The 11,332-nt window shown below is 47.5% G+C and overlaps 2 protein-coding genes across 3 annotated transcripts; both read left to right on the forward strand.

The window, feature by feature from the left end:
* Positions 1-59: 59 nt before the first annotated feature.
* METTL17 (methyltransferase like 17) lies at positions 60-5,910 on the forward strand. 2 transcript variants are annotated; one of them, XM_006218702.4, is made up of 14 exons: positions 62-229; positions 381-534; positions 623-757; positions 1,639-1,720; positions 1,969-2,050; positions 2,393-2,466; positions 2,925-3,019; positions 3,391-3,461; positions 3,672-3,779; positions 4,050-4,118; positions 4,773-4,823; positions 5,085-5,177; positions 5,408-5,592; positions 5,668-5,910. In XM_006218702.4, exons 1-14 carry the CDS (start codon positions 77-79, stop codon positions 5,771-5,773), a joined length of 1,458 nt encoding a protein of 485 aa, XP_006218764.2. In that variant the 5' UTR covers positions 62-76; the 3' UTR covers positions 5,774-5,910. The 2 variants fall into 2 exon arrangements, with proteins under 2 accessions (XP_072818860.1, XP_006218764.2); XM_072962759.1 differs by lacking the exon at positions 5,085-5,177 and having other exon boundaries at positions 60-229.
* Positions 5,911-6,912: 1,002 nt separating this feature from the next.
* SLC39A2 (solute carrier family 39 member 2) lies at positions 6,913-10,599 on the forward strand. The gene is made up of 4 exons (XM_006218704.4): positions 6,913-7,284; positions 7,473-7,603; positions 7,854-7,904; positions 8,347-10,599. Exons 1-4 carry the CDS (start codon positions 7,170-7,172, stop codon positions 8,977-8,979), a joined length of 930 nt encoding a protein of 309 aa, XP_006218766.1. The 5' UTR covers positions 6,913-7,169; the 3' UTR covers positions 8,980-10,599.
* Positions 10,600-11,332: the final 733 nt, after the last annotated feature.

Genomic DNA, 11,332 nt, shown 5'->3' on the forward strand with positions numbered 1-11,332 from the left:
GATCGTTTATTGGCTACTAGCAAGCACTCGCTCTCCTCATTGGCTGATTCTGCTCCGCGCCGACGTTCCGGGAAGGATGTTCGCCGCGGCGATTGAGACTGAGGGTCACCGGTGCCTGCATTTCCGTTTCCGGCTCACCTCTGGCGCCATGGCGACGGCGAGAGGACTGGGATGTCTGCTGACATTAGGCAGATGGCGCCGCGGCCTTGGAGTAGCTCCCCAGTCCCGAGTGAGTGCTTACTTTCCCTACTTTCATAGAAGTTGTGGATCTTGACAACAGCTCCGCTCCGAAGAGGAGCGCTCTCGGCAGCTCCTCCCTTAGCCAGCGCCCGCAACCATCTTTTCTGCCCGTTAATCAGCTTTTCTTTCCCGGCCTGCAGGCGTTTGTTGCTGTCGTGCCCGGCGTATCCCAGGTGGACAACAAATCCGATTTCCTGAAGAAAAGGTGCCATCGCCGACACCCCGGCATCCTGCAGCTGTCATGCGTGCGGCTGCCGCAAGCATTGGCTGACGCCGCAAAGTTACTGTTGCTGGGTGAGTAACGGTGGGAAATGGAAGCTCGAGAGGAAGCGGAGACGAGGCCTGCGTACAAGTGATCCTGCCTTTCATCTTTGGTCCATAGAGAGCTCGATGCCCATTACGGAGAAGCAGGTGCAAGCACTGACCAATTATCTCTGGAGCCGGCATTTACCTGTAGAGCCAGAGGAGTTGCAAAGACGGGCTGTATATCTTGAGAAAAAATACCTGGAAAACGCAGGTAGAACTTAATAATTAGAGACTAGGCCCCATTGAAAAAGCAGTGGGAAATGAAGAGCAGGAAGTAATTTCACAGTCTGTTAAGTAGGTACTGCAGTTTCCTGTTTGCCTTTCTGGCCAGAGCAGTTATTACAATGATGCCTTCTAAGAGAAGATAGATTATTTCAGAGATTGCCCTTAGGGTTTGAGTAAAGGTCGGTGAGTGCTTCATTACCCTGTGAAAATTTAAATCTTTGGGTTTTTTCCTCCAAGTCCACTGGATTAAGACCGTTTAAAGTTTTTGTTCAAGTGAAATAGAGTCCTTGTCCAGTACTAAAACCCTCTACAGGGAGAGGACAATAAGTATAATTTGTCAAGTTACTTTCATGGTTATGAGTTTCTTCATATTAAAGATCTGCCTTTATTCATCTTCCCTGCATTTCCTATGGTACCTGGTTCATAAGAGGTGCTCGGTAGATGAAATAGTACTGAGTTGAACGCAATCATGAGACTTGAGTTTTTTCAGCCCCTTTTTCTCTCTATAGGAACATGGGATACGACACATTGTTAAGTTTTGGGGAAGTGAAGAAATCTGCAAAATACTGTTTTTATCCTATCATATAAATCTTTTTTATACTTCCCTTTGATATAGAACAAAACCTGTGGGATAGGGTTGGTTGAGTTGAATAAACTGCTGTTGGAGGCAAAATACTGATACACTTTGGTGGTGGTGGTAGTCATTATTCTTGCCTAAAAATTTTCTCTAGGTTTTGCTTCTCTCTTAAGCTTTGAGGCTTTTCCCAGGTGGGAGTTGGGGAGGAATGGGCGGGCAGTATATTCAGATACTGGATCTAAGCCCTGTTCTTCCTAGGTCCTTACTTCCAGTCCTTGTTCTCGCCCCAGACTCATCTAAAATGGAGGAGAAACTTCGCGAAGCAGTACTGCGTGCTTTGCGCAAAACCACCTATCATTGGCAAGAACTGAGGTAAGGGGGACTGGAATGGCTGCCACAGAAAGAAGAGTTTGACTTTAGAAGGGGAGTTGGGGAAGTGCAATTACACGACTTAGTGTTTGAGAAAGCGACCTGATTTGTAAGGCTTCCTAGGACTCTTCTGTGTTGAGGAGTGAGAGTGTTGAAGAGATCTTTCCAAAGATTTCATTTCCTAAAACTCTAGAGGGTAGCTATGGGGTAGAGGTTGTTTCCCAGTGACATGACTCTGATTTTTCTGGCAGCTACAATGAGGGACTGAGCCTGCTGTATATGGCAGCAAGACTGGATGGTGGCTTTGCAGCAGTCTCCAGAGCATTCCATGAGGTGAAATCCCTCAGCTTCCAGCCTGAACCCTTTTACCATCAGTTCTCTTTTTCATAAAGTAATCTTCTGGGGTAGGGTTCTTGGGATGTTGCATGTGTGTGTGTTTGTGTGTGTGTGTGTGTGTTTTAAAGAGGCCCTATTTATCCTCTGAAAGGATTTTGTGACCCAGGAAAGGTTTAGAATAGCTATTTTAAGAGCTTCCTATTCTATAAAGCATTTACATTGAATCTTAAAAAGATGTCTATATCTCATCTGCTTTGTCGTGGTCCCCTAAGTCATATTTACCAAGACCCTAAATAAGTGTCTACTTACCCCACTGTGTGGTGTTGTCTATTTCTTCAGATCCAAGCTCGACTTCCAGAGTTCCAGCCAAAAACCTTGATGGACTTTGGCTCAGGTACTGGTTCTGTCACTTGGTGAGTATCTTTCTCCATCTCTGTCACCTAGCTCTAGAAAGCCATGTTACACCACCCCAATATCAAGAGACTGGAGAACCAGAGGGAGAATGGGAAAGTTAGGAACTGGAATAGTTCTTCCCTCAGATTAGACAAGGTGCTAGAAGGTATATGGATTAGGACGAGAGCTTAAAGAAGTGTCAAGTGAAAAAAAGACTCATGTTTAAAAGGATAAAAAAGGAAAGGCATTTGGTCTAGGGCATGTGTTTTACATATCATCAAAAAGTTTTTTGTGTACAAATAGTTTTTTGAGTCCCTTTTTTTTTAAGGAGTTGTAAATGAAATAAGAAAATAACATGGTTAATTTTTCCAGCTATCTTAACAGCATTCTTTCTCCAAGGGTTGGTTGGGGACGGAGGGGATCTCTTGTAGGAATGACTATCATGAAAACTGGTATGTTTTGTTTTTTGCCATCTTAGGGCTGCTCACAGTACTTGGGGCCAGAGCCTACGTGAATATATGTGCGTGGACAGCTCAGCTGCCATGTTGGAATTGGCAGAAAAGCTACTGAAAGGTGAGGACAAAGTATGAGGAAGGGCTTTTCCAAAGTTGAAGGAGTTAAAAAAGCAAAGGAGTACTAGAAAAGGTCTTGTATCAGGGAGTAGAGGAGAGGGCTGCAAGTGAAAGGTGAGTCTGACCTTTCAGTGCTGTGGTCAGGCAGCAGGTGCTGACAGCCTTCGTTGGACTGTGAATTGGCTGGGTAGAGATTAACAGGACAGATGACCCGGTATTCTCCCTGCCCTTTTCAATAGTTGCCTACCCTATTGCATCTCACCCTCAGCTGGTGTTTCTCTTTATTCTCAGGGCCATGTTTCTTATTGGGATGTCACTTGAGTTTATACCTATACACTCTCAAAGTTGCCACATCTCTGCTTTCCTCCACAGGTGGTTCAGAATCTGGGGTGCCTTCTGTTCCAGGTGTCTTCTTCAGACAGTTTCTACCTGTATCACCAAAGGCAAGTGGCAGTGTTTAAAGTATGGTTAGCTGTGGAGTATGCAGATGGAGAACTGTAGTCTCAGCTTTGCAACCTAGTGTTGAGTTTATAACCTAGTGTTGAGTGTTAGAAAGTTTTAAAAAGCAGAAGAGATTTAGTGGATAGACCTTTGTTGTACTCTTAGAAGAGGGCGATAATCAGGTCTGTTGTGTTCCTTGTCTTGTACACCAGGTGCAATTTGATGTGGTGGTGTCAGCCTTTTCTCTAAGTGAACTGCCCAGCAAGGCCGACCGCGCTGATGTAGTCCAAACCTTGTGGCGCAAGACAAGTCATTTCCTGGTGGGCAGAAACTTTTTTTCCTTTTTTTCCTTTTAAGATTTAAAGCAGCTTCACGGATTTTATGCCTTTCCTTCTCCCCGTGGGAGCTTGTCTTCATTCTTGACCATTCTTCTCCTTTGTCCCTCTTTTAGGGTCTCTGTCCCCATTTTATATATAATGCCCATTTCTCTTAGGACCCCTACTCCATCTGGGAATGCTCTTACAGAGCTACTGACATTTATGTTTTCATGTAATTCAGGACTTCCTCTTATTTTTCCCTTTTGTAATCAGATATTGGTGGAGAATGGAACGAAAGCTGGGCACTCCCTTCTCATGGACGCCAGGGACCTGGTCCTTAATGTAAGGTTCTTTCTCCTCCTTTCTCCCTACTCCTCACCCCCCACCTATTCTCACCAGTTGTTGGTACTCCCTTGAAAATTGAATAGACTCTGTCATACAATGGTAACGGTGACTGTCAAGATGTTAGGCATATAAAGTCGTCATGATACAGAGTAGTGGTTGGCAAAGTTGGGCCCGTGGATCAAATCCAGGCTGCCACTTGTTTTTGTACAAGCCATGCTTATTTGTGTGTCTGTGGCTGTTTTCACACTACAAACAGCAGATGAATAGTTGGGGTAAAAACAGATTTTGCCTACTCTGTGGGCCTTTAAATTTTTTTTTGCCGACCCCTGATTGCTGAGCCAAGAACCTTATCTCTTTGGGACAGTATGAGCCAGTGTATAATCATACATTGAATTGTCCTAGAGTAGGATTTTTTTGAGAGTGGAGGTTGCTGACAGGGGAGAGCACCATACTGTGTGCCAAGTTTCTGCTTTTCTCTTGCTGCAAAGAGAAAGTTCTTTGTTTGGAGTATTAGAGAAGTAGCCAGCTTAACTCAAAGAATATGGTTAATAATTATGAGAACTGAATGTTAAAGAAGTCCTCGATTTACTGAGTGCAGAGATTGAGTTATGAGAATAAATCCCCTTTTTTTTTTTTTTTCTTTGATTTCAGGGAAAAGAGAAGTCACCTTTGGACCCTCGACCTGGTTTTGTCTTTGCCCCGGTGAGTATTACTTCTTCCTTTCCCAGCATGCAAAGATCTGAACTCAGCTGTGGCCAGGAAAAGTAAGAGGGTAAAGCTGAGCCACCCTCCACTACTTGGTATCCCTATCCTGTTTCTTTCTTAGTGAGTCCCTGGCTTTCCCTACCACCTGTTCTGGTGCTCCCTTATCCCTAGCCCTTCTTGACTCCATCACTCTTTGCTTTTGGTTTTATGATCTGTGGTTCTTTTGTTTCACCTCTTGTCTTTTATTTGTGTTCACAGTGTCCCCATGAACTTCCCTGTCCCCAGTTGACAGCCTCTAAGCCTCTGGCCTGTAGCTTTTCCCAGGCTTACCATCCCATCCCCTTCAGCTGGGTATGTACCCTGGGAGTACTGTGGCAGGGAGAAGATAGCCTGGGAGAGCGCAGTGAAAAAGAATCAAAAGTGGGAGGAGTTGGGAGATTCAGAGAATTGCTTGGAGATTTTAGGGCCTGAATATGCCTGACTTACAGACTATGAAAAGGGCTTCAGGAATGAGGTTCACAAATTTTTTTCCCTCCAAACATATCTTTTCCCTCCAAACTGACTCTATATCCTTATCTTAGAACAAGAAGCCAAGGGAGGAGAAGTTCTCGATGGTGATCCTTGCCCGAGGGTCTCCGGAGGAGGCTACCCGCTGGCCCCGTATCACCCAGCCTGTCCTTAAGCGGCCACGCCACGTGCATTGTCACCTGTGCTGCCCAGATGGACAGAGGCAGCATGCTGTGATCACGGCCCGCCGGCATGGCAGGTGAAGAGCGTGTGACCCAAGTTAGTGGGAGGTGGCAAGGACCTGCAGTCCACACTGACCCTTTCTTTTATGCAGGGATTTGTATCGCTGTGCCCGTGTCAGCTCCTGGGGAGATCTTTTACCTGTGATCACACCGTCTGAGCCTCCTCCATCCCCTGCTCAGGATCCCCCTGAGAGTTGACAAGGAAGCATAACAAGTGTTTCCTTCTGTCGTGCCTGCCAAGGCTGAAGCTACCTGGTATCCAGGGCGGGAGTACTGGTACCCCCATATATCTGTGTTTGCTTGAGGTTTTAATGATAATAAAAAGTTTTCCGAGAATAGAAATGGATCTTGTGATTCTTAAAAGGTCTAGAGGTCCGTTGTCATGGCCTATCCTATAATATAATGAAGAGAATCCTCAGCTTTTCAGTGGTTATCTTCCCACACAAATCTCTAGCTCACCCTCTCCCTTGAGGAAACTGCTGCTTCCACCAGATTCCAGGACTTCACAGGGAGTCCTGGAGGTGAGGTGGGGTAGTGGGAAAACTGCCCCCAGCTCCTTGAGAACTGGCTCAACAGGTCTCAGGGTTGTTTTGCAGGCCACCTGAATAGGGGAATCAGCAGCCACCTGGCCTCTGGTTTTCTCTCCCTCCTGCGCTTCCAACTTTGTCAGCTCCCTCATAGTTCACCTCATACGCTTCCCTCAAGAGTGGGTTCTGCTCGGGCCTGAGTCGTCCATCGCCACCCCTGAATATCCAGGCAGGAGCCTTCAGTCTACTTGGTTCATTTCTCAGTTCTCCCCTAGTACTGTTTCAGAGCTAGAGCAACTTTCTTTGCCTTAAAACTCTCGGTCCCTCTCCTGCAATATATATCAGTGAGCAGGCCTAGTCAGAAGTTGTAAGAGTATTGATGTAACACTAGAAATCTCAACTCCCTGTTAGACATTTCCACGCCTGGAGCTATTTTTCTGGGGTTACAGGAAAGGGGAGTCCACTCACCTACTAGTTCCCACGGAGTGGTGGCGGCTCCACCTGGCAGCCCCACCTCCTTACCCCAGGTGGCCCCAAATCCCCTCTGAAAGGGTGCAGTTCAGGTATCAGCATCGCCACCTATAAGACTTGGGCTGGGGTAAAGAGGGCATGGAAGGCTTAGATCAAATGTCCTGAGTGAGGCAGGACCAGTTTGTCCCCGACACAAAACGGCTGGGAAGGAGCTACCACGGACTCTCATTTTTGAATCAGACCAGCCCCAGGCCTGAACTGACTGTCCACAGTCCTTGGATTAGTCATAGCACTGAAGAGGAGGAGAAGACAGCACCAGGCTGAGCTTGGCAGGGAGTCTGGAGTTACTGGTTTCTAAAACCATGCAGGCGTCAGCCAGGGGAGGGGCCTCCATGTAGGGGAAGGGCCGGAAGCTGGGGCAGGGCCCCAGGCAGCTGTGCAAGGCTGCGCAAGAAGAGGCAACACAGAAGAGAACAGAAAGGATCCCGATAGCCTCTTGAAACTCAGGAGAGTGGCCACTCCAGCTTTGACCACCTAAGACACCACTCCTGCTCCATTTGTTATTCTGAGCCCTCTGCTTACCCTGTACCCCAAGGATGGAGCCACTGCTAGGAGTGAAAATTGGCTGCCTGTTCGCCACGCTGGTTCTCACTCTGATCTGTGGCCTCATTCCCATCTGCTTCAAATGGTTCCAGACTGATGCAGCCACAGGTACAGCCCTGCCCCATCTTTGTCCCCAGAACCTAAGTCTGCTTCAGCCCTGTCACCCTGTCCTGCTGTCTTGCTCTGATTTTCTCATCATCCTCGAGCTTGGGACATTGGGTGCTGCCTGTGGCTCTTTCCTCACTTTTGTCTATCTCTGCATTGCCGACTGGATCATAACTTCTGCTTTTTATTAGGTCGACACCGCTGGATCCTCAGCCTCCTGGGCTGCACTTCTGCTGGCATTTTCCTGGGAGCGGGGCTCATGCACATGACGGCTGAAGCCTTGGAAGGAATTGAAGCAGAGATCCAGAAGTTGGTGACACAGGTGAGCACCCGAGTTGCTGAGCTGCAGGGCTGTGAAGCCAGAATGATGAACAGAACCAGGGGGGAAAGGGGTAAAAGCAAAGAAGCCCAAGAAATGGAAGGAACGACAAGGAAGATGACAGCTCTTGTGTTGTGTGGAATGATGGAAGCAGGTAAGATTGGGCTGTAAGGAAGGCAGTGAGGCTGACAGGACAGGACAGGAAGCTGAGCTGCTCTCTACCTTGTCTGATGTATGCATTTTTCTCCCTTAGAACAGGACAAAAAGTGAGGGAAATTCTTCTGATGTTGCTGATTCAACTCATGTAAGTATCTCCCACCAGCCCCTACCTGGAGAGCAGGGAGAACCAGAGACTCCTTTCACACCTAGACCCTTTTGAGAGGAGCATGTGTGGAATTCCAGGAATCCCTTCTGCTCCTGACTTACTCATTGTGGAGGAAAAGAGGAGCCACCCAATCCTTTTGGGCTTATAAAACCCTAGAGAGAACTCTTGCTTAACTCTTCCTGTCTTTCTCTGGACCCTTGGACATGCTTCTGTCATTTCCCTGAATGTCTGGCCCTCTTGATTTTGTGTCCCTCAGTCTCTCTGGTATTCTGGTCATATGTCTATGTCTACTCTTGGCTTCATTCTCCTTTTTAAGGTTCTCTTACCACACTTCCCATCCTCTTCAGTCTCCCAGTCCCATGTCCATCCAGTGCAGTTCCTTCCCTTCCCTTCCCACCTTACAGTCCCTCTCTGTTCCTAGATCAAGTATCCCTATGGAGAGCTCATCATCTCCCTGGGCTTCTTCCTTGTCTTCCTTCTGGAGTCACTGGCATTGCAGTGCTGTCCTGGGGCTGCTGGAGGATCAACAGTGCAGGAGCAGCAGTGGGGTGGAGCTCACGGCCTTGAACTCCACAGCCATGGACCTCTACCTCTACCCTCCCGGGGTCCCCTGCGAGCCTTCATCCTCTTGCTCTCACTCTACTTTCACTCCGTGTTTGAAGGTCTAGCTGTGGGGCTGCAGTCCACAGTGGCAGCCACCGTGCAGCTCTGTCTTGCCGTCCTGGCTCACAAGGGGCTTGTAGTGTTCAGTGTAGGACTGCGGCTGGTGCAGAGACACACTGGATCACGTTGGACCATGCTTTCCATAGTGTCCTTAGCTCTCATGTTCCCCCTGGGCCTAGCCCTAGGGCTGGCTGTGGCTGAAGAAGACTCTGAGGCGGGGCAAGGCTTGGCCCAGGCTGTGTTAGAAGGTGTGGCGGCTGGCACCTTCCTGTATGTCACCTTCCTAGAAATTCTGCCCCAGGAGCTAGCAAGTCCTGAGGCCCCTCTGGCCAAGTGGGGCTGTGTAGCTGCTGGTTTTGCCTTCATGGCTGTTATTGCCTTGTGGGCCTGAGAGATTCCTGATTTTTCTGATGGACCTAAGATGACCTTATCCTCAGGAGACACCAACTAAATGACCTTAGCCCTTAGACATTTCTTCACTGAGACAAAGTGACAATCACTAGGCATCATTTCCTTAAACTGGACCCCAGCTTTTCCCTCCATGAGGTCTGATTTCTCATGCTGGACTGAGAAAAGGATCTTTAGTTTGAGCGCCCATAAACTGGAGAATTGATATAAAGATCATCATTTTTGGTCTTTATACTTGACTCTTGTCCCATTTATGCTACTGTGTGTAATAAAATGTCCATTTTATCCTTCCCCTTAAGCCATGCTCCACTTCATTGCTAGAAGCTGCCTGGTGCAGGAGGTGGTGGAGTGGGGAGGCAGAAGGGTGCGTGTGCAGTGCCATCTTCTCTTCTGGAATTGGGCCGCTAGCCATTCTATCCATTGTGGGCCATGCCCCTCAAGACAAGGGAGCATGGCTGAAATTTCAACAGCTCGCTACCACCTTATGCACAGGTGTTGAGAAACTGAGCCAGAGTTCCCGGCACTGAGAGAGAGGAAGTTTTAACAAGAGAAACTATGGGAATCTAGTTGTTTTACCCCTACGCTAACCACACCCATCCCACGCCTACTACCTGTTATCGCCTCCCATCACTGTCCAGCGGGACTCTCGAGATAAGGCTAAATGGAGATGATTTCTACTGGTCCCTGTTTTTCACATTGAACCCTGTATGGCCTCAGGAACACTATTGCTCTTCTCCGAGGCTCTATCTCCTTCCAGCTGCCTTATGCTAAGGGACTAAGAAGCAGTGTGTTTGGAGAGGGAGCAAGGCGCTGGATAAATGCCTGGGGTGATTATTCGGCTCTGCCACGACTTACTGGCTTTCCTACTACCTGACTCACCTGCCCCTGTGGCCCCAGCCCCTTCCTTCCAGACCATTCGCCTTTCGGTTTGAGTAACTCCTACAACATGTTGCTTCTCCTCGAAACTGCTAAGGACATAAGATTGTTTACTATGTCTGCGAGTCTGTTACTGTTTTGTAGATGAGTGCTTCTGGTTACTGGGGGAAGAGGGTGGGAAGGGATAAAATTTGGGAATTTGAGATTTACAAATGTTAGCCACTATATATAAAAATAGATTTTTTTAAAAGTTTCTTCTGTATAGCACAGGGAACTATTGTCAATATCTTATAATAACCTTTAATGAAAAAATACCAAAATGAATATATGTGTGTATATGCAAGACTGGGACATTGTGATGTGCACCAGAAATTGACACATTGTAATTGACTATACTTCAATTAAAAAAAAATTTTTTTAAGTGCTAATAATAAGTACAGAAACTGATTCTCTGGAGTTGAGGAGCAGCAGGATGTCTGTGGCTCAGCCCCTGAAGTATGAGATGGAGGACTATTTGAGACTCAGTGGAGAAACCGGGAAGAGAAAGGGTGCCCTGTGAGCCCCACCGCTCACCAGTTTGCTCCTTCTCATGTTTTCAGTGCGGAAGCCCAAGTGGCCTTGACATGGACAAAGTCTCCTGAGTTTCATTCTTAGCTCGATCTGTCTCCTGTCCATCCCATTCCCCTCCCCGTAAATTGCAATACTCAAACCTCCTCACAAAACCAGCTTACACACACGGGGGTCAGTGAGAAGACAAACTTCAGACAAAACTGAATAAAAAGGTCTGACATGGGAAAGAACTTCTTTGAAGCACCATCCTACTCTATTTTCCCTTCAGTATTAAATGTTCTCACATGCGATACACTCATCTGTCGTAATAAGAGAGTTTCTACATTGAGCACCTGGCGCTGTACTGTTGCTTTCACATATATTATCTCACCTTCCCGATCCTGCCAGGTAGATATTATCCCTATGATGAGTCTAGGGAAGCCTATTTAGGCAAGTTAAAGAACTTGATCACAGAGCTAGCTGGGCTCCAAACCCAGCTGCTTCTGAGATTTTAAGAAAATCTCAAGATGTAGATTGCTCCTCTCCTTCCTTACCTTCACCTCCCCATCTCATATGTGAGGGTCTTAGAAGGAAACAGAGAGCGCATTGGGTAAGTGAGGCAAGTTTAGTAAAGGGAGTATGTAGAAAGGTGAGGGCAGGATTTGGACAGAGCGGCAGGGGTGGGGCAATCCTCTCGACTGAGTATAACAATGCCATTACCGAGGCTGGCGAGAGGAAGCGCTTACCAGAAACTCATCCAACACGAGCCGTGGCCTCAGCAGAGGGATACAGCCAGCCTTCGGGGACTCGACCAGGAGGAAGCCAGAGGCATACCCTCACTCTCTTCTACTCTTTGACCTACTGCCAGTGTCTCTTGTTGGCCATACCCAAACAGAAGCCAAGGACAAAAA

This window comes from Vicugna pacos, chromosome 6 (genome assembly GCF_048564905.1).
Source record: "Vicugna pacos chromosome 6, VicPac4, whole genome shotgun sequence".
Taxonomy (NCBI): Eukaryota; Metazoa; Chordata; class Mammalia; order Artiodactyla; family Camelidae; genus Vicugna; species Vicugna pacos.